The sequence below is a fragment of the Citrus sinensis genome, chromosome 9, assembly GCF_022201045.2.
Source record: "Citrus sinensis cultivar Valencia sweet orange chromosome 9, DVS_A1.0, whole genome shotgun sequence".
In the NCBI taxonomy this organism is placed as follows: domain Eukaryota; kingdom Viridiplantae; phylum Streptophyta; class Magnoliopsida; order Sapindales; family Rutaceae; genus Citrus; species Citrus sinensis.
Window position 1 is genome coordinate 168,104 of NC_068564.1, and position 22,277 is coordinate 190,380.

The 22,277-nt window shown below is 33.0% G+C and overlaps 4 protein-coding genes across 4 annotated transcripts; 3 read left to right on the forward strand and 1 right to left on the reverse strand.

Moving 5' to 3' along the window:
- Positions 1–2,083: 2,083 nt before the first annotated feature.
- Positions 2,084–4,866, reverse strand: LOC102621461 (hypothetical protein). The gene is made up of 5 exons (XM_006493671.4): positions 4,032–4,866; positions 3,821–3,878; positions 3,613–3,696; positions 3,371–3,506; positions 2,084–2,912 (listed from the first exon to the last, which is right to left on the reverse strand). The coding sequence occupies exons 1-5, from the start codon at positions 4,687–4,689 to the stop codon at positions 2,586–2,588; spliced, it is 1,263 nt and encodes a 420-aa protein (XP_006493734.1). The 5' UTR covers positions 4,690–4,866; the 3' UTR covers positions 2,084–2,585.
- A 6,895-nt stretch (positions 4,867–11,761) lies between these two features.
- LOC102621754 (18.1 kDa class I heat shock protein) lies at positions 11,762–12,536 on the forward strand. Its single transcript, XM_006493672.4, has one exon. It carries the CDS (start codon positions 11,965–11,967, stop codon positions 12,451–12,453), a length of 489 nt encoding a protein of 162 aa, XP_006493735.1. The 5' UTR covers positions 11,762–11,964; the 3' UTR covers positions 12,454–12,536.
- Positions 12,537–15,719: 3,183 nt separating this feature from the next.
- LOC102613150 (peroxidase 7-like) lies at positions 15,720–16,601 on the forward strand. Its single transcript, XM_006493732.3, has one exon. It carries the CDS (start codon positions 15,722–15,724, stop codon positions 16,487–16,489), a length of 768 nt encoding a protein of 255 aa, XP_006493795.2. The 5' UTR covers positions 15,720–15,721; the 3' UTR covers positions 16,490–16,601.
- A 3,493-nt stretch (positions 16,602–20,094) lies between these two features.
- On the forward strand, positions 20,095–22,205 carry LOC102622340 (metacaspase-4). Its single transcript, XM_006493674.4, has 2 exons — positions 20,095–20,603; positions 21,091–22,205. The coding sequence occupies exons 1-2, from the start codon at positions 20,258–20,260 to the stop codon at positions 21,996–21,998; spliced, it is 1,254 nt and encodes a 417-aa protein (XP_006493737.1). The 5' UTR covers positions 20,095–20,257; the 3' UTR covers positions 21,999–22,205.
- The last annotated feature ends 72 nt before the right edge of the window (positions 22,206–22,277 follow it).

Below are 22,277 nucleotides of genomic sequence, written 5' to 3' on the forward strand. Positions count from 1 at the left end.
AAATGTTACTTGTGGGATAAGAATGACAAGGCAACGAATTAAGGAACTCTAATTAACATTATAATTACTAACAAATCAATGAAGAAGATGGTGATTACAAAAGAATCTTACTGCATATGCACACATGGCACGCTGAAAACTTTTACAGCTTTGCTACACGTGATTATTGATTAAGAACATATCATTATACGTATAAGTGGTAGCCATCCTTCTTAGTTTCATTAATTAAACAAGTCTTTTTTGGTAAGCTTTTGGAATTATTTCACTTATGGTCACTCGAGCAAGACAGCCCATCTGCCCATGTGATGTAAATCAACACTTTATACTTCTCATTAATTATTATTAGAAATATGGGAGAATGCCAATTTCTCCTCTATTGTTTTTATTATTTTTATAATAGTCAATAATCTATTGATAATATAAGTTTATAATATTTTTCTTATTTCAAAATACACTTTTATGTATAATTTATTATAAATTAAATAAATGATAAGAATAGAAACTAAAAAAGAATTAAGTATTAAAAATAAGAAATATATATATATATATATATATATATATATATATTGATGTGAAAAAAATAATATACTATTTTTCTCGTGCTTTTTTATTTTGTGAACATTTTCTTATAATAAATATTTTATAATATTTTCAAATTAAATGTAAAAAGTACAAGAAATAAATTTATCATTTATTTTATAATAATATTTTATTTATCATTCAAGTTTTCTTATAATAATTTTTTTTATCATTTTATAATAATTTTCTTATATATTTATTATAAGAAAAATTTTATAAAATAAAAAGTACAAGAAAATATTTTATTATTAATTTTTCCAATTCAGAACATATATTTCTTATTTTTAACACTTAATTTTTTTATTTTAATTTCCATTCGTGTGATTTATTTAATCTATAATAAATATGAATAAAAGTGTATTTGAAAATAAGGGTAATATTGTAAATTTATATTGTCAGGGAGTTATTAACTATTATAAAAACAGTAGGGAAAAATGATATATATTGATTATAGTATGAGAAAAATTGACAATCTCCCTAAAAATAATACTCGGACAAAGCAAGCCAGTATTATTCTCCCTACTATAATTTAGTTCGCGATAAGTTAATAACACACAAGCCTACTTACATTTTTTTATAGTGATGATTACTATTATTTTTCTTTCAGCAAACGTGCATATGATTTTCATTTCTCAGAGGGTTCCCCTTTTAACTAAAAACTCTCTTCATTTCTTTCTTTCTTTGTTTGCTTTTTTTCCCCTTCACTCGATCTTTCTTTCTTTCTTTTCTTTTTTATCCTTCATTTGATGTCATTCGTTTTAATTCTTTGTTATAATACTCAACTAATTTGGCAGCATCTCAGTTCTAAGATTCTGTAGAAGTTAATTTAAGTGAAATTAAATTCTTAGGTGTCAATTGTGTGTCCATGCTTTATCAAATAAAATTCAAAGTAATAAACTATTCTTTTGTTCAAATTATTCTATACATATAGAGAGTTTTTCTTTAGTATGAGCGTTTTTATTTTTTTTTATTGTGACGTTATTAAACCATGCGATTTATATTAGTTCGTAACATAATTAAGAAAAAAATATACTTTGCGTAAAAATTTTCCGATGCAAATGAATTTCTGTTGCTTGAGACGTTCTTCAATTTTTTAATATTAATTTAAAATTTTACTAATATACATAATCAGCATAATTTTATTGAGATATCCTGTATGAGCTATCGTCTGGCAGAGCCTGATATATTTTTCAAGATTAAACCAAGTTCTTTAAAAAAAAAAAAAGAACATATTGCGTTGAAATCCCTAGTAGGTGGTGCAATTAATATTCCAATATCGTTAATTATTAGAGAGATAGAGATATGAAAGGCTGCAGTGAGCACATGGAGAAGATGACTGCAAGACTCCATGCATCTACCATTATTATTGCTTTTGCTTTTGAAAAAAGATACATGGTGGGCACATGCATATATGGAATAAGATATCTTATCTTCTTATCTGGGTTAACATCATTTTTCAAAAGGCATAGGCGAAGGAAAAAAGATAAAACTGCAGCAGGTCAAATTGCACATGACAAATTAATTCACATATCAAACCTTCACTCAAAATAACAAACGCCAAATCCAAGATACAACATTGTTGGCTTAGCTGGGTTTATAATAATAATAATCGTATTCCCCACCAAAAGCCAAATTCAAAAAAAAAAAAAAAAAAGGTTAGCTAATATAGCCAGCTACCTAGCAATTGCAAGCAAATGGGAAATCAAATGGCAGTACTACTTGGATCCCCCACACGAGGCGTTGCCTCTCCTTTGCACATGCTCTCTGTCTCCCCCACTATTCATTAGCTCAAACTAATAATTAAACACTCACTCACTGATCACTCATTCAAATAACTATAGTCTATCACAATAGTCACAAAGCTTTGGTACTTGTTTAATTTCCTATATATTCCTATAATGTACACAAGTTAATCATAATAAACACTCAAAAGTAAATTGTAATTAGCATAGTACTTATGGGCAGCTTATGCATATTTGTATGATGTTAATTTGATCGATGATATTCTAAAGAGTAGGTGTTGCTGTTGTTGGTGTTGTTGGTTCTTGATCATTATTGGGGCGTTTGTATGGTGCCGCGGCCAATAAGGTGCATGGGAGGTGGCGGTGGCAGATGATCAAGTGATCGTTAGTTAGGCCGGCGGCTTGCATGAATGAATGGACCACCGTCGGACCCACGAACCTAAATCCTCTCCTAACCATGTCCTTGCTTATGCTTTCTGATTTTGATGTCTTAACGGGGATTTTGTGCCCAAATTTGTATTGTGTAGAGATTGGCTTGTGGTTAACAAATCCCCAGATGTATTTCTCAAATGATCCAAACACTCTTTTAACCTGTAAATTTGTCATCCCACACAATTTCATAATTAATAATTAACTAACGAATAAATAAATCAAATGAATCATAAATAAAGTAATGTAATGATGGATCCCACGCCCTTGTTATTATGTATATTTTAATTTTATTGTTTCAGTTTTTCTGGTTTAAATTTGCTGCGCTGGATTGATCATGTGCTTAACAGCCAATGTTGTGAGGTCTTTCATTACTTTATTGTATTGAATAGGACAACTCGGAACTTGATTCCCAACAACTTTTCACCAAATAAGAGGAGAGAAAATGCTGAAAAAATGATTTAAGTTGTTGACTTGACTGCATTCTTTTTAAATCTTAACAAAAATTTTATTAATTACTCCAAAAGTTATATTTTTAAAGAAGGAACAAAGTCATTAATAAAATGAGTCGTAAAGGGACAAAATTAACAGAGTGGTTGAAAAAAGTGTATGTATGTTACCTCAAGAATTCGGTTAGAGTTGTCGACAACACCTCGAACTCGGCTCATATCTATGCTATACTCTGTACTTATTGACATCATTTGCTTGTCACTTAGTTTGGCCACAGTTTCGGCTTCAAAACCTGAAAATGCATCCCTGAAAAAGAGATAAACAAGAAAAGAAACTATTTATTAATATTAAGGGCGCAATTTAATCTATATGTATGTGTTTAGAAAATAGTAATTAATTAATTAGCACTCACCTGAAACCTTGTCTTTTTTTCAAGATTGAAGTCCAGTCTGAGCCAACTTGAGCACCACTCAGAACTAGCAATTCAAACAACATACTGCATAGAACGAAGAAAAACTTTTAGTAATTGTTAATCAACTAGGTTATATATAAAATAAAAGGAGCGTCCTTAGTTATTTATGTAAAGTGAGAGATGGAGGAGAAAGAGAGAGAAGCCATACTTATCATTACGGACTGGAACTCCCCATTCTTCATCATGATAAGCTACGAAAATGGGATCTGCCACATACAATTAGCATAAAATTAATCAGAACAAAATAATAATAAGTTAAGAATTCATAACAAATTAGGTCACAAAATATACATACATACATACATATATATGGATGATAGAAAAGAAATCAACGTTCGTGTGTGTGTGTCTTTATATACCTGAATAAGCAGTAATAAAGCTGCACCTCTTCTCTTCCTGCTGCTCACCAGTTGTGGGCGTGCTGCGTGCCGCATTATTATTGTTAGGATCAAATAAAGGAACAACTTTGGATTCAAACTTAGCAGACTTTGATCTTCCATAATGAGCAATCCGCATTTTGCGTTGTGCATGTTGAAGCGCCATTTGTTCCCTCCTCACGGCGGCTATGCTTCCCGGCGAGTCCATGATCAGAGACGATGAATAGGTACTAGTATTAGTACTCATCATTAATGCTGCTGTTCTCTCTACATTTCCACCTTCTTTGAAACTTTTAGACTTCTTTCTCTCTAAAGTTCTGATGTTACTTCTTGGAGTAACAACCTTTTCGGAACTCGAATTTAAATCATTGCCTCGCTTAATAGCTTGAGGCCTTGGTGACTTAGACTCTGCAGGACACGTTAATACTAATGGAGCCGCTGGCTTGTTAGGTTTAATAGAAGTTGGCAATGGTAATGTTGGTGGTGGTGGTGGTGCTTTGTTGAGGGTATTACGGCGGTCTAGCTTGCTAGGAACACGGTTACAAGTAGGTTGAAGAACCGGCCTGCCATTGATTTTGGCAACCATCGTTGGGGTTGCTTCATTCATGCCTGTGGTCACCTTGTCCTTGGAGCTACACATTTTATACGTGTATATATATATATATGATGTATGTTTTAGGAGAACAGCTAGCTGGGTTATTAATTAGCTATGGGTTTGGAGGAATTAAAAAAAAAAAAAAAAAAAGGCTCTCAAAGGCTCAAAAGATGAAATATTAATTGAAAGAGAAGGTTATGAAAGAGCTTGCTAGCTAAGAGAGAATATTGAAGGAAGAGAAGAGGGGGATGTTGGGTTATATATATACATATAACAAAGCTAGGGGTGAGGTGAGGGAGGAGTGGGGACAAGAAGCAATAACATTAACGTGGGGGGTGGGTTGGGGTCTTGTGAATATATTATGGAGCATTCGCATTACTTTACTCTTTGCTAACTAAACCACCAGGTGGAGGGGGGTGACCATCTTACTTTTTTCCTACTATTTATTTATTTTATTAGTACTTATCATTTTTACTAATTGTAAGTGTATATATATTGTTGTGAGATATGGGAGAATCAAGGGAAGTTGATAGAAGGGATTTGTTGGTTGAGTTTGGATTAAAATTTGAATTAATATGTTAAAATATATAATACATGTTATAATTTTATCTTCCAACTTCCCCTAATTCTTAATCTTGGTTATGATATATCTTTTGCATATACAAGAATGTTAATCGGCCGGCTCGAAAAATACGCCGTTCTAAAATCGTAGCAGAAATCAGAAAAAGACTGAGATGCCGGCAAATTAATTGAGTTAAAAAAGAAAAAGACCCAAATGCCTATAGATGGAGTTGGATAAATAACTTTCAACAAATTAATTAATTAAAGAGATTCACTCACCAGCTTGCTTGAGTGGTGGATAAGGAAGGTAAGAATGCAAGGAAAAGAATCAATGATTGATGTATTCTTTTTAGCTGGAGGGAATCTCTTGTTTCTCTCACCGTATATCTCACGAGGGATAGGGTAACATGGGATGGGAGAGATATCAATACTTATTTATTTATAACCACAATATTAATAATGTGATAAACTTCTTAAGTAAGACACAGGCTATAACAACCTTTAAGAGAGGATGAACTTAGTTTGAGGTTAGATGTTCTGATGATGACTCATGAAAAGAGATAAGATTACAATTCCATAACAGATCTTTAAATTTGTGTGGCATTATGTATAGTTACCTATTATTAATTAATTAAGTTTATTCTTTGATATGAAAACTCTTAAAGGAGAAAGGGCATGCATGCATGCAGTATCTTTTGTATATATATATACTTTCCAAACGAATTGGGTTGCACCAATGTGATAATAAACTAACTATGTACCTTCAATGACATTTAATAAATTAATGTTCGGGGACAAAAAAGCATAAAATAGTTATTTTTAAGACAAATTTTGAGAAAGATGAATATTAGAAAAATATACTTATACAGATGATTCAAAATCTCTTTTGTACTCCTCGTAACAAATTATAGAACATTTAAATTAGTTCTTAAGTGAATGAGAAATTAAATCACTAAGAGCAACCATTAATTTGAAAAAAAATGAAGGGAAGAGTGACAAATCCCACATCAGAAAATTAACTAACAATTAAAAGCTTCATGTATACTCGAGACAAGATCACAATTCCATAACAGATCTTTAAATTTGTGTGGCATTGTGTATAATTACCTATTATTAACTAATTAAGTTTATTCTTTGACATGAGAACTCTTAAAGGACAAAGGGCATGCATGCAGTATCTTTTGTATACACATATTCCAGACGAATTGGGTTGCACTAATGTGATACTCAGTTCAGTTTCTTCTTCAAACTATGTACCTTCAATGACATTTAATAAATGAATCCTTGGATTAAAAAAAGTAGCATAAAATAACTACTTTTAAGGCCGATTTTGAGAAAGATGAATATTAGAAAAATATAATTTTATAGATGATTCAAATTATTAGAAAAATATACATTTATAGATTATTCGAATCTTTTTCGTGAACTCTTCGCAATGAATTATAGAACATTCAAATTGGTTCTTAAGTAAATGAGAAATTGAATCTCAAAGAGCAACTATTGATTTCAAACAATGAAAGGAAAAATGATAAATCCCTCATTAGAAAAGTGATTAAGAACTAAAGGTTTTATATATACTTATATATGCGACAGATGGTAAGTGTTCTAAGGATAAAGACTCTCTCTACCAACTCCTTTCATTGGGAGAGTAAGTACCCGAGAGAAAGTGAAAAGAACTCGAAATGCACTCTTTTATCCTCGCATTTTGTCTGCAGACTTCATCAAGTTCAACCATAGATAGCAAAAAGATATACAACTTGTGAGATATTGCACCATTGTAAGTGTTATTATTCTTAGATTATCTGTATATGTATAATATTTCAGCTAGAAAACTAGTTAAATTTATTTTATACAAAAAATAAACTAGAATATATGAGATGCAATCAATAATCAATAATTTATTTATTTATTTATTTAACTTTTTGTTGTAATCTAGTAAACATAATGGTCAAAGTTGTGTAAACAAGACTCATCGAAAAATGAGTTAATGAATCAAATAATTTTGTTTTGTTTTGTTTTATTTTATTGGAGAACGTATTACAAACTTAGTTAGCCATCATGAACTGAGTAAATTACCAATTAAATGCATGAAATAAATCAACTAACTCTTATTATTAGCATTATTCATATGGTTAATTGTTTCCTTAAAGTGGGATTAGTTAGTAAAAGGTGGTCCTATTTTGTCTTAAAGAGCTTGTCACAGAAAAGGTTAACCAAACATTACATGTGCGATTAGAATGATTGGGCAACGAATTATGGAACTTTAATTAACCTTATAATTACTAACAAATCAAAGAAGAAGACGGTGATTACAAAAGAATCTTACTGCAGATACCCATATGGCATACTGAAAACTTTTACAGCTCAAGGCCATATCTTTATTCCATTGTGTTTTGTGCCTTCATGTTAAAGTGCTCATCAAAGACAGCATCAAAGTGGATGAAAAGGCAGTTGAATAAATTTCGGATAAAAAAGTGGCCAGAAAGAGAAAATCATGATAGTTATAACTTAGCTCGATGAATTTCTATACAAATTACTTATTAACTTATGTTACAATTTCAGGAATATAGTGGTTGATACACTTCCTATAATAAGAAAACAAATTTGGCAATCTTTTTGGTTATTGAGTTGGCCCAAATAGAATTTGATTCTTTTCACCTAATAAGAGAATTCAAATCGAGGCTAATTATAGCCATTTACCGAAATGTATATAGATTTCCAATATCAATCGATTGAAGTAGTATAGAAAGAAAAAGCATTTCGAAAGGATACAAAAATATAATGATACTCTAAACTTAATTTCACAACGTCGCGTTGCGATCCTTGAAGCTGAATTGTAAGGTCCATCAAAAGGAGCTCCTTTAGTCTACAAAAGCATACCACATGGATAAAAGTTGCCAACATTGCATGTGAGAGCCAGTGCTGCATTATATATGATTATAATTGTCCAAAGTGATCGATAACAGCATAACAACATACCAATTAAATGGCATCTCACCTTTTTCAATTCTTAAGCTAATTCCTTCGGGCTGACAGCCGCCCCGTAGTCTTGTAGTTTGAGTCTTCCCATGTGTTGCAAGAGTTGATTTTTTCTTGGTTTGAGAATAAATTTTTCTTTTATCTGTTTCAATAGGGATCCACGTCAAGGAAGGTTAATTTACTCGGTATTCAAGCTGAATTACAAGAAGAAAGGTCCCTAATGTAACTATATATCGACAATCATTAATGTTGTTTCAGGTTAATTCAATTCCATAATTTTACAGGTGGATTATTCCGTAGAAGCATGATGATCAAGCGATCACCGCCCGTCACATGATGCTATGCGTGATTGTTGATTAAGAACATATCATATACGTGTAAGTGGTAGCCATCCTTATTCGTTTCATTAGTTAAATAAGTCTTTTTTTGGGTAAATTTTTGGAATTACTTCACTCACATTATTTTATGATCACTCAAGCAGGACAGCCCATGTGATATAAACCGACACTTTATACTTCTCATCAATTATTATTAGAAATAATTCTCGGACCGAACAAGCCAATATTATTTTCCCCACTATAATTTAGTTTGCAATAAGCTGATAACACACAAGCCTACTAGCATTTTTCTTATAGTGATGATTACTATTATTTTTCTTTCAGCAAAATGCATGTGATCCTCATTTCTTAGAGGCTTCCCATTTTAATTAAAAACTCTCTTCCTTCCTTTTTTTGTTTCTTTCTTCACACCCCCCCCCCCCCCTCCCCCCGGGTGTCATTTGATCTCATTCTTTCTAATTCCTCGTTACAATACTCAATTAATTTGGCAGCACTTCAGTTCTAAGATTCTGTAGAAGTTAATTTAAGTGAAATAAATTCTTAGGTGCCAATTGTAAGAATACATGAAGAGGGAGAGACAGTGTGTGTCTCTTTTGCGAACACCTTCATTTTTTTATACGAACACGCTTTTAGGTCGTGAGGTTTAAGAGAGTTAACTTTTAATGCTATTAAACCATACGGTTTTATAGTTCATTAAAAAAAAATCTATCAAACCTCACGGCTTAAGAGTGTGTTTGCATTTAAAAAAATGAAGGTGCCCGCATTTGAGACATATATATAGTGCGAGCACTCTTTTTTTTTTTTTTTAAAGCGGACATTCTATATATGCTAGTTAGTGACATAGCTGATGACATAATTAAGAAAAAAAAAAGATAATTTGCGTAAAAGATTTTCAGATAAAAATTAATTTCTATTGCTTGATATATTCTTCAATTTTTTATTATTAATTTAAAATTTCGCTAATATGCATAATCAGCACAATTTTATTGAGATCTCCTGTATGAGCTCTCATATGGCAGAGCCTGAAATATTCTTCAAGATCAAACCGAGTAAATTCTTTTAAAAAAAAGTAATTTAAGAATGGTGACTGGTGACTGGTGAGCATGGGTGGATTTATTCCATTCACCGTCACGGCATCACCATACATGAAGGCTTAATTTCTTGGTGGGCTTGAAAATACTGGGCAATTATCAGAAAGAGAATATGAGAACATTTTCTGACACATTATTCATTTCCAAAGAATTATTCATTCGTGGACGAAGTGGTCACAGAATTGCATTATTGAACGAACCAAATGGGAGGAGAGGAGACCATATGAATGATGAACACCGATAGGATATTTACTTGTCTCACATTGAAGACTAATGGACATGTGAATGAAACCGTGTGAACAAAAGGGATCTTTTATGTACATCTAGCTCGCAAGCATTGTTTCTTATGAACATGATAATCGATGCATCATGCTCGTAATAATATAAAAGAAAAGAATTTAAAGTACAATTCATTCTGTACGTATATTAATCTTACACAAGCACAATATATATTGATTCATAAATTATTATATTGAGCACTTTGACTCCGTAATGTGGTTTCTATTGTAGATATGAAGCTTCTTAACTCTAAATAAATTTTTAAAAAATACAGGTTTTAGGTTGGCTAATGTTAGAGATTTGTCGTTGTATCATCTCAAGAGCCTACCCCTGGAGGCAAAGGTTGATAGAAGAGATGATGAGTATTCACCTTCACGGTGACTCCATGTGCTGTGTGCATGTTGAGTAGGGAAATGCGTTTGTTGATAACAGAGCATGAGATTGTTTACCATAATAATTGAACGTATATTGATCTGAATGATTGCAATGAATATCTTTATATTGTTTCCTAACTACGTAATCATAAACTGTAATTTTGGATTGCTCGTTAAAAAAGAAAAAGAAAAAAAAGATTAATAACGCGGCTTTATGGACTTGAAAGAAAGTATACGGTTCTACTTCTAGATAGAAACGCAATGGGACAAACTAGGTTGTGAACATTAGTGGTGATAAATTTGGTAGGCGGAAGGCACATGTCCCCAGCTCCAATTAATGCAACTGGAATTGAGGGATAAGGTTTAATGTTATCCATATGTTTTTCATATAATTTTGCTAGCTCTTTCTATTTCATTTGTTGATAGGCATTGGTGCTGGCTGGAGAAATTGTCTTTATGTTACATATGTACCCTGGAATGGCATGCGTTCATTAATGAATTGAAGTCTGGAATTGGGCAACGGCATTAATAACTTGTTTTCCTTGGCAATTTTATTCGGAGCTAGCACATGCAGTCTTTTGTGTTTTTTATATTCAATCATTATTTCAGTGCAAACTAAGTGAGGAATAGGCAGCATCGCGATACCGATTAGTTAAAATTTCAAGTTTGTTTAGCTTTAATAAGAGATTATATATGAAAGTAATGAAAATTGTCTCAGTACCTGGGTTTTAATAATTGCAAAGAGGGAATAACGATTGGTTTTAAAATGGTTGAGATTTTTCATCTCAAACCAAAACTTTTAAATGAAAAAATAAAAAAATTGGGTCTATTTCTTGCACATCAAAGTTGCTTTTCACATCATAAATTATGTTCTACGGACAGTCTTCCAAAGTACTTAGTTAATTACTTATATACGTATCCGATCGAAGATATATTCTTTAGGTAATGTGGATTATTAATGTGATATTAAGTCACTCAAGCTTTTTCTTTTTTCTTTTTTTCTTTTTTTGAAGCAATTCGTTGCAATTAGATCGTATAGTTATATTTATTTATTGACTTATTTTAGTAAAAAATACATATTTAGTTTCAGGTCATAAATAAGAATTAAGCACCAATAATAATTAAGGAAATATCCCCACTGTAGAGAATTTTCGGGTAGAATTGTTTGTGTGTTATTTGTCAGCGAGGTTGGGTACTTGGGTTATGAGCTTGGGCTGTTCTTTTGGTTTGGTCCCTCAATTGGCTAAACTTTCATAACTTTCAAGTCCAATAACGTATTTCCTTCACGGTAGTTCTACAATCTTCCAAAGTCCACATTGCTTTTCTCCATATATAATCATTGTAAATCATCATCGACGAAAGTTAAAATTGTTTGACTATTCAATTACCATTTCCATTTTCCAGGTTCTCCCAGAGACTTCGCAAGACTTTAGTTACCCCAAAAAGCATTAAAATTATATATATCTACACAAGACTTACAAATTAAATCTCTCTTCAAAGAAAGAACATTCTTATCCTATACATGTATATGCACTTAATTTCCAAATTCCAGAAATTTCAAGAACTCATCATGCGTTGAGTATAAATACATAACCATGAGATAAGCTCAAGACATACATAGCGAAAGAAATAATTGAAAGCGAGCTTTCTTACAAGTTATATAATATAATTTAAACGAGAAACTAGAGTTGAACAAAAATGTCTCTCCTTCCTGTTGGGATATCATCTCTCGTCCATCCATATGGAGGCATAGACACCCAGATGGACTGGAAAGAAACTCCACATGCCCACGTATTCGAGATCGATCTTCCAGGGCTTGCAAAAGAGGATGTGACGCTTCAAGTTCATGGAGACAGGATACTTCACATAAGTGCTGAGAGGAAAGAGGAGCCAGAGGACAAAGGCGACAAGTGGCACTGCCGGGAGAGGCCACACGGCGGCAGCTTCACCAGGCAGTTTCGTTTGCCTGATGATGTTAAGGTCGATGAGATTAGGGCTTCAATGCGTGACGGGGTACTAACTATCACTGTGCCTATCAAGGACGATGAGTTGACAAAAAAGAAGAATAGTAAGCACAAGAAGACAACATCATCGGTTTCAGTTGAAATTTCTGGGGGTGATGGTAATGCTCCTGCGCGATCTCATGCTCCCAGAGGACTCGGCCGTTTCGTCTGCTGCAAAGCTTAATTAATTAATTGAATGGTTTGTGTTGGATTGTTATGGTGTCACTGGTGTGAAATTAATTAATTTGCATCCGATTTTGTTATTGATACTGTCCTTATCACTTCTTGATTGATTAATTATAAATTACATTGTAAATCCAATATATACGAAATCTTTTTATCCGCATATGAAATATAGTTTTGTTAACTTGTGTAATTAATTAATAATACATGGCCGGGTCTATGATATTTTTAGGAGAGAAATTCTCTAAGCTGAGAAATTTTATAATACATCTGATGTTCCATGTCGTGGAACCACTAACCAATAATTTTTTTACATGTATTCATTAATTTTTAAACTTTAACTTATTAAAAGTTAAATAATTCCTTCCTTTTCTCTATCTTCTCTAGTTTCAAAAATTCTTCTTCTCTCCTCCAAATTCCAAAAAACATTAATTTATTTAAAAATTATAAAAATAATAAATTGAACAAAGTGCCTGCAGAGGCCTAATTTCATCATCCTCCTCGTTTCCATTCACAACTTCATTGCCCTACAAGGTAATCTTGCTTTGATGTTCTTCTGCAAATGTTTGATATATGACAACCCCCAACCTTAATTCACTTTGCAGATCTAAAAATAATCTTATTTTGATGCTCCTTTTGCTTCTCATTCATAAACCCATTCTCGTAGAAAATCTGCCACTAGCTTAGTTAGAAAATTTGTTGCTTTTTTTTTTGGCAGGGGAACGGAGTTGTAAATGGGAAGGAGTATGAAATCAAGCTCTTTGTAGCCATTTTATTCAATTTATTATTTTTATATCTTTTAGTAAATTAATGTTTATTGAAATATGGAACAGAGAAGAAGAATTTTTTAAACTAGAGCAAAGAAAGAGAAAGGGAGGGAACTAAAGTTGGTTGGTGTGAGTGGTTCGACACTCTCACTCCTTAAGAGAGGTCAGGGGTTCAAGTTCCGCTCTCGTATGGAGTCACCACTTTGGCCAGCACTTTACCCCTTATGGGTCGACCCGGTGCGAGCGGGGATTAGTCTGGGTTGTGGTACGGGCTTAAAGGTGCTTCCCACAGTTGGGGCCCACTCAGGACCACCTCGTGGTTCAAACCAAAAAAAAAAAAGAGAAAGGGAGGGGATTGTTTGACTTTTAATTATTAAAAATTGATTGACACGTGTAAAAAATTTATTGATTAGTGGTTCCACATCATCAGATGACATGGAACATCAGATGTATTATAGAATTTCTCTAGCTAGAGAACAAGCCCGCCCAAACTAATCAATGTGCGTGCATAAATATTTATACAACTAATTAATTAAGTTAGGTGTGCATTGAAATCCACCAATTAAGCCTTGAACAACCACAATCTAATTCTCATTTATGACAATTTTATGTAAATTTGACTTAGTCTGAGTAGCAATTGCTTGAACTAGCCAGCAAAATTAGTGAAGCTCCCTTTACTTGATTGAGAATTAGGGAAATCAATATCCATGCACATTTTTTTTATAATATAAGGATTTGATATCTGAAACTTAAGTAAAAATACTTCAAATAAGTCTGGAAAATTAGTAGTCAATTATGTGTGTGTGTGTGTGTGCACGTACGTAGAGAGAGAGAAGACTAATCTAGTGTAGAATTCTTAAATTTATTAAAATTTGAGAAAGCTATTATCCCATTTAGCGTAATAGCTTAATAGCATTACACTAGTTTATCGATTTATGCACTCCTAATAAAAAAAATGCAACTATCATTCCCTACTAGAAGATTAGGAATAAGTGTTTCAAATTGGGGGGAATAGTTGCAAGATTCTCGACCTGATGAGGGCAAATGCAAAATTTGATCATAGAACCATATGAAGCGTGTTTTGAGGTTCAAGTTTATTATTTTTTATTATTGTTTGGTACAATATGATATGAGATCTTTTTCTAATTATGCTTCAATTTTAACAATTTTATGGATGTTGATATTATTACGAACCTAAAGAGCTTACAATTACATACATATATGTATATATGTATATGTATATGTATATGTATATGTATGTGTATGTATATATGGTTTTATTTTGCATGCTGTAAAGTGTAGATAGTGTATGTATGTATTTTATTCCTAATAAATATATAATGCATTCCCAGGTCGATTCCTGTCCACCGGAAACCACTTTCTCCAGCACTCTTAACGCGTCTCATCACAAATTAATAAATAATGAAATAAAATAAAAAAGAGATCATATTTGACGTAAATTAAAATTAAGCAGCTAGCTGGCTTGCTGTTCTCTACATAATTTGTGCTTGTTTGCATGATCGATCGATCATCGATTTTGTGTTCGTAGTGAGTGCCACTCACGTATTTATTTTCCAGCTCGATCAGTCTCCCAAATGCATGCATAAACGAGGAGTCATATGTGTAAATTAATATAAAAGCTAGCTTGCTTTGTAACAGCAGCAAGAGAACCAAACCATGAAGTCGAAACAATTCACTCTGTTCGCGCTCATCCTGGTCCAAATATTGGAGCAGTTTATGATTAATGTGTTGGCTATCAATATTAACAACAACAATAATATTTTGCCTTTGGAACATGTCACTACCACTTCACTTTTAACAAATAATGAGGCGTCCAAGCTCTTATTATCTCCGGAAAGTTACTTGTCTTTGAGTCACTATCATTCAACATGTCCAGATCTTGAAGGCATCATCCACCGCCAAGTGCAAGCCTGGATTAGGAAGGACTACACATTCGCTGCCAGCCTCATCCGCCTCCACTTCCATGACTGTGTTGTTAGGGTAAGCTAATTTCATTTACATATTACTCTAAATTACTCTTACTCTTACTCACCCAATTGATACATAATTAATTGTTTCAAGTTTCAATTGTATTAATATTATTATTATCATTTTATTTGTTACACAAGCAGCACAATCCAAGATCAATTTATACGTAGTAATGATTCAGTGGATATATGAAATAATTACCTACAGCTGGTTAATTTACATACTACATACTTATTATTTTAACCTATATATACAGTTAATTTTTACCTTCAAGTTTAACAGTTTTTCATTCAATTCTGACTCCATCCTTGATTTTTCTCGTGCAACTAGTAAACCATAGGCTAAAATAAATAATTAAATGAATAAATTTATCATACCGTTCTCTCCTTCTTAGTTAATTATGTCATTACTGTTCTTTATGTTATGCTGTCTCCGTTAATTATCTATGACCCCCATCGAACCAAAATGATTAGTAATATGTGTGTGTCTGTGTGTGTATATAAAATATGTTTGATGCTGCAGGGTTGTGATGCTTCAATATTGCTGAGCCATAAAGGCAGCGAAAGGAGAGCCAAGGTGAGCAAGACACTGAGAGGCTTCAGAATCATCGATGAGATCAAGGCTGAGGTTGAGAAGAAATGCCCTAAAACTGTATCATGTGCTGACATTCTGACAGCAGCAGCTAGAGATGCAACAGTAGTAGCCGGAGGCCCATTCTGGGAAGTCCCGTTTGGCCGAAAAGACGGAAAGATTTCCAGTGCAAGAGAAGCAAATCGCCTTGTTCCTCAGGGACACGAAAATGTCACAACTTTGATCCAAATTTTCCGAGATCATGGCTTGAACATTCTTGACCTGGTCGTCCTCTCAGGGGCACATACTATTGGCAGAAGCTCTTGCGACGCCATAAATCATAGGCTCCATAACTTCAATGGTACGCGAAAAGCTGATCCTTCACTTGATACAAAGTATTTGAACTCGTTGAAGAAAAAATGTGCTGCTAGCAGTCATGTCTATGTTGATCTTGATGCAACAACGCCTAGGATTTTCGACACAGCTTATTACACCAATCTTGGGAGGAATATGGGATTGTTATCGACCGATCAACTGTTGAATTCTGATGCAAGAACTGGACCATTTGTTTCAGTACTGGCCTCTCAGCCATTAGTTTTCTCCTCCCAATTTGCGGCGTCAATGGTCAAACTTGGTAACATTGGAGTGCTCGCTCGCCCCAACGAAGGTGAAATCAGATTCAAGTGCAGTTCTGTCAATCGAGCTTATTAATGAAGGGTCGTCTACTCATCATTATCTATCTATATGCATTCACATAATTTCATTTGATTTGTTTTGCAAATTTTATTTGAATTTTATTGACATTTTGAGAAATATGCATTGCTTTTCCTTACAATAACACAACACACGCGCACATATGATCGCGCTTAATTTGGCCTTGTAAATTGTAAGGGACATTAATTCTTCTGTTATTGGAAATGGAGCTTTGTACTATCCTATATGTAATTAAGAAAAGAGAATTAAAAAAAATGTATATATATATGAGTAATTATTTGACCATTACAGCATTTGAATCATTCAAAAGAAAGAAGGAGAACTATATTCATTCTAACTTTTAATTAAAGGTAAGAATCATCATAATGTAACTATCTGCTATATTCTTTTAAAAAATAAAAATTCTGATTTAACTCTTTATAAATTTTCATGAGAGCTAAAATAGCTTTATTATTTAACAAATGAGGCGAAAACACAAAAAAAAAGACCCTCCATTTTGCCATTGTTACATACAATAAACTAAACGCTAATTTGGTAATGTAATAACTTTTAAAATAATTATTATTAACTATATTGTAAAAATAATCATGTAAAGAAAACCAGCTAAATGTTTAGTAAATTTATTTCTAGTACTGTGAGTTTTAAAAATAATCGTATATGTTTATTAAATCTTATCGTTGAATTATTGTAAGAATACAAATGACTAAAATATATATAATGTTAGAATAAAATTTATTATGTATTCATAAACATGTATATATAATTTTTCTTTATCGTGTGTATATAATTGATAACTAATTTTTTTTATCTCGGTATAATAATAATAATAATAATAATAATCTATTTAATTTTAATAATTTTATTCCCTTATTGAATAAGGATAATTTTAAAATTTGTAATATATGTGAGGATATATAAAAATAATTCTCAAAATTAGATTTTTAAAAGCCACTCATCTCTTACTTTCAAAATTTATTGTAAGATGAGGTGATTTACTAAAATAATATTTTTAAAAAATTTAGCAAATACTAAGGCCAATTTTGGGATAGCGATGGCTGATGAAATAAACTACTTCTGTTGTATAGATGAAACAAATTGCTAATTACAAAAGTAGCTTGTTGTTTAATAAATTGTGTTGTTGCAATTATTGTGAGTCTGAAAAGCATGGTACATGTCTTTAGTAAATTTTATTACGAAAGTATTGTTTTATTATATAATGACCAAAATAAACATAAGGTTAATTTCGTTTTTATTTTTTAGAATATGTTTATCAAGTGTTTAGACATGCCTTGTTTATTGTTAAAAACATATAAAATTACATCAAGTGAAAAAAAAGAAAAACAATTGTTGGTGGTAAAATATGGACTAGAGGTATTGAGGGCATGACACATGGGGAGTATGATTCAAAACTATGAAAAGGCTAAAGGGGAATCTGAAGAGGGAGGACGAAGGTGAAGACCTTAAAGAAACGGGAAGATCTCACATGGGGAATGTGACTCAAGACTGTGATGAAGAATAAAAGGGAAGTTGAATAGGGGAAGATGAAATGTATACCTAGGTCACAACATGTCTATACATGATCACGGGACAGGGACAACCATGCCAACACTATCAGGCCACGCCATTATAGTACGGTCCCCACTTCAACTATCTCCAAAATATCCCTTTGCAAGCCACCAAAGTCTAAAATGACGAAAGGAGATCACAGACAAACTTCCTGCACTCCCTTTAGTAAAATCAGGTGCTCCCAAGCCCGATTGGCTTATTCAAAATAAGTCAATTGAAGTTATGAACATATTGCTTGCACAAATTGTCCCTTAATTGATAGTTTTCCAGCCAAAGCAAGCTTAAAAGCCTCCACAAAAGAAGCCAAATTACTTAAAAACCCTAACTAAGTAGGGAATTCACAAACAACGGCCTGCCACGCATCCACAAGGACGCAAAGATGCCCTCAGGGGCACTCCACATAAAAAGGTCAGGTTGGTTCTCACAAGGGAGATAAGTCACTTATTCACCAAAGGCACTTAACTTTTCTTCTATTCTAGGGTTTCTTAGAAATCCAGCACCTCCTTCAACCTCCCACATAATTGACTGTTGGAGTGCCATTGCTAGCCACTGTTGGCATCGCCTCTAACGGTTGTTTCTTGTGATTTCAAGTTCGTCTCAGCTATTATTACTCCATATAACTATTTTCAGTCAACCCAACCTTCATTTTCACCCAGAAACCATCTCTAGAGGGGAAGAATTGTCAATTGCAAGGAAGCTCTTATAGTGTTTTTGGTTGAACCAAAATAGGACCTAAACAACAATTAAATACAATCTAATGAACTTCATAATTTGTTATATAAAATATGATAAAATATTTTATACTAATATATAATTTAAATATAATAAAAAGTAATATACATTACATTCACATTAAACTTGTTAGAATAATAATACTCAAATTTTCTATTTCTTATAATCTAGAACCATTATTCTTAAGTGTCATTGTCTCTTTCTATTCCTTCATGGAAGATTAAACTCCGATCATATTTAAATACTATCAAAATGAAGATCACATTAATACCATTGTTGCAATGACATAATTTCTATTAACGTAATTTGATTGCAACATTAGTATGATATATAATGGTTTATATATTAGATTTGTTAAAAAAAAAGACATAACTGTCTTTTTGTTAAAATATTAAGGTTTGTAATAAGAATTTTAGAAACATGTAGGACTCTTTATCTGCTTTTAAAAACTGTTGTCAAAGCAGAGAAAATTATAAAAAAAAATTTACAAAATTTATCAAACACTATTTTTGTCAAAAATTGTCAAATAAATAGCTTGTTGAGTTTCAACATTAGTTCCAAACATGACCTAAATTTAACTTTTAATTGATTAAAATTAATTAAAAAATCATTAAGATTAGATTTGTCAATATATTAACTTTTGAATCTTTCAAAAACGATTCCAAATGGGCGTTAATTATAATATCGTGAAATATACTAATAATTTTGTTCTCTTTCTCATATTCCATTTATCACTTAATAATACATATATTCGCATACTAACCTCAACAAAAAATTTTAATTTAGGATCTCAAATTTTATAAAATCAGAGATCCCTTATTTACAATGTTGTTAATACGTATGAACAAAAAAAAAAAAAAACTGATTTACAATATTCTAAATATGCGTCCCGAACTAAAAGCTCTCTTAATATCAAATGTCAAATTTATAATTTTGTATAATGTTTTTAGGTCCACAGCTGCTACACGTTTGATGTTTGCAAAATTGACATTCTCTCATATATTATTGTGTACTATATAAATAATTTCATCACCCACGTTTTCAAATGATGGTGATAATTTCAAGAGATTATCAAGACAAGTCATTTTTTAATCCAACTCTTAAGGTTTTTTTTTTTTTTTTTGGGCTTCACTACAGGCTGAATTCAATTGAAAAAAATAAAAAATGAGAAAAAAAATCCGCACTGCAACTAATTAATTTGTTGTAATTTCCTTAAAATAAATAAATTAATAAGTACAAAATAAATCAAATCAAACTCTTTACGGCTAATATTTATAATTAATCATAAAAAAAAACAGTTTCCTGACAGATAATTAATTACTAAATAAATCAAATTTTCATCATCCTCCTTTTTATAAACTTCGCCTTTTCAACGACCAGCCATTCAAGTAGATCAGATCAAATCCAACACTCGAGATCCAAAAGAAAGAAACGTTTCTTTTGAGATTATCAGAAGAGGAAAACAAAATGACGAAAAAAGCGGTGTTAATAGGCATAAACTACCCGGGAACGAAAGCGGAGCTGAAGGGGTGCGTTAACGACGTTAAACGGATGTATGCATGTTTGGTGGATCGTTACGGATTCTCGGAGGAGAACATAACGGTGTTGATCGATACGGATGATAGGTCTACCCAGCCGACTGGGCGGAATATTAGGAGGGCTTTGGGCAATTTGGTGCGATCGGCTGAGCCCGGTGACGTGCTGTTTGTTCACTACAGCGGGCATGGGACCAGGCTTCCTGCTGAGACTGGGGAGGACGACGATACTGGTTATGATGAGTGCATTGTTCCTTCTGATATGAATCTTATTACTGGTCTGTCAATTCTCCTATTTTGTTAATCTACTCAAGATTTTAGTTTACTTGTGTTTCTGTTTTCAAAAAGGATGGATACATTTTTAAAAAAAAAATTATTTTCTATGATGAGATAGGAGGGTTAGAATCAAAATTTGGAACTAAGATGTAATGTTTAAATAATTTTCTGACAATTCGGCGTTGTTTCCTGACTGGAGATTTGTTTTGAGGACTTCTACAGAATGATCCAGATTTCCTTCCTTCTTGTTCTAATTTTTTTGTTTGTCAGTCGATCAAGTCATTTTTCTGTCTAACTTTTAAGCTGACTAATTCAAAATTCCTTGGCTTCTGAGTCCCTTGTATAGTGTATCCACTAAGGACAAAATTTAACCTTTTTTTTTTCTTGCTGTCACGTTTTCTCTTTGTTTGGATGATAAATTATGCTGTTTGATGATTCAACGAGAGATTTTAGATTCTGACTATAAAATGTGAACCACTTTGTGCACAGATGATGATTTCAGGGAGTTTGTAGACCAAATCCCACCAGGTTGTGAGATAACAGTTGTATCTGATTCTTGCCATAGTGGTGGCCTTATTGATGAGGCTAAGGAACAGATTGGGGAGAGCACAAGGCGTGATGAAGAGGAAGAATCTGGTTCTGGTTTTAACTTCAAAAGCTTCTTGCACAAGAAAGTGGAAAATGCATTTGAATCTCGTGGAATTCACATTCCTTCTGGGCTGCGCCATCACCGCCCTAGTGGTGATGAAGATGTTGAAGATCGTGAAGTTGAAGCCGGATATGGTGAGGGAGGTTATCATAAGAACAAGTCCCTACCCCTCTCAACACTTATTGAAATACTCAAGCAGCAAACTGGTAAAGATGACATTGACGTCGGGAAGATAAGGCCAACCCTTTTTGATATGTTTGGGGAAGATGCGACCCCAAAAGTGAAGAAGTTCATGAAGGTCCTTCTTAACAAACTTAAGCAAGGGGATGGTGAAAGTGGGGGTGGTGGGTTTTTGGGCATGGTAGGTAGTCTCGCTCAAGAATTTCTAAAGCATAAGCTGGAAGAGAGTGATGAGAGTTATGCAAAACCTGCCTTGGAGACTGAAGTGGGCAGCAAGAAGGATGTTTATGCTGGAGGAAGCAAGCGCTCACTTCCTGATGGTGGGATTTTGGTCAGTGGATGTCAGACTGACCAAACTTCTGCTGATGCCAGCCCTTCTGGGAAGGCTAGCGAAGCTTACGGAGCTCTCAGCAATGCAATTCAGATAATTATTGCTGAATCAGATGGTGCAGTGACTAACCGGGAGCTTGTTTTGTCCACTAGGCAGATGTTGAAGAAGCAGGGATTCACTCAGCAACCTGGCCTTTATTGCCATGATAATCATGTTGATAAGCCGTTTATCTGCTGATACGAGCGGGTGCTTTTGGGGTTCAGGAGATCGAATAATTTAAACAGTTTGCAGGGTTTGTTGTGCTCTTTATGGATATGGTTTGAGTTTCATGTAGAATAAAATCTTAAACAACAGCTTGCTTGTTTAAGTCTTCACATCTTTTGCCTCGGTCTTTGTCGAATTAATCTTGGTCCTTGAATGAAAGTTTTTAAACGTGTTTTTTAATCTTTGAGATAATAAGGCCGTTTGCTCATAATTCCGGCCAAAAAACTTGTATTTCAGCTATTACTCAAGTAA

What these genes read in the sequence shown, in the direction of transcription:
- LOC102621461 (XM_006493671.4), bottom strand. Translation starts at nt 4,689, where the DNA reads ATGTGTAGCTCCAAGGACAAGGTGACCACAGGCATGAATGAAGCAACC. An exon ending in GTTCCAGTCCGTAATGATAA is followed by an intron (nt 3,697 to 3,820) that starts GTATGGCTTCTC and finishes CGTTCTATGCAG; the next exon opens with TATGTTGTTTGAATTGCTAG. An exon ending in AAAAAAAGACAAGGTTTCAG is followed by an intron (nt 3,507 to 3,612) that starts GTGAGTGCTAAT and finishes TCTCTTTTTCAG; the next exon opens with GGATGCATTTTCAGGTTTTG.
- LOC102621754 (XM_006493672.4), top strand. Translation starts at nt 11,965, where the DNA reads ATGTCTCTCCTTCCTGTTGGGATATCATCTCTCGTCCATCCATATGGA.
- LOC102613150 (XM_006493732.3), top strand. Translation starts at nt 15,722, where the DNA reads ATGCTGCAGGGTTGTGATGCTTCAATATTGCTGAGCCATAAAGGCAGC.
- LOC102622340 (XM_006493674.4), top strand. Translation starts at nt 20,258, where the DNA reads ATGACGAAAAAAGCGGTGTTAATAGGCATAAACTACCCGGGAACGAAA. An exon ending in TGATATGAATCTTATTACTG is followed by an intron (nt 20,604 to 21,090) that starts GTCTGTCAATTC and finishes CTTTGTGCACAG; the next exon opens with ATGATGATTTCAGGGAGTTT.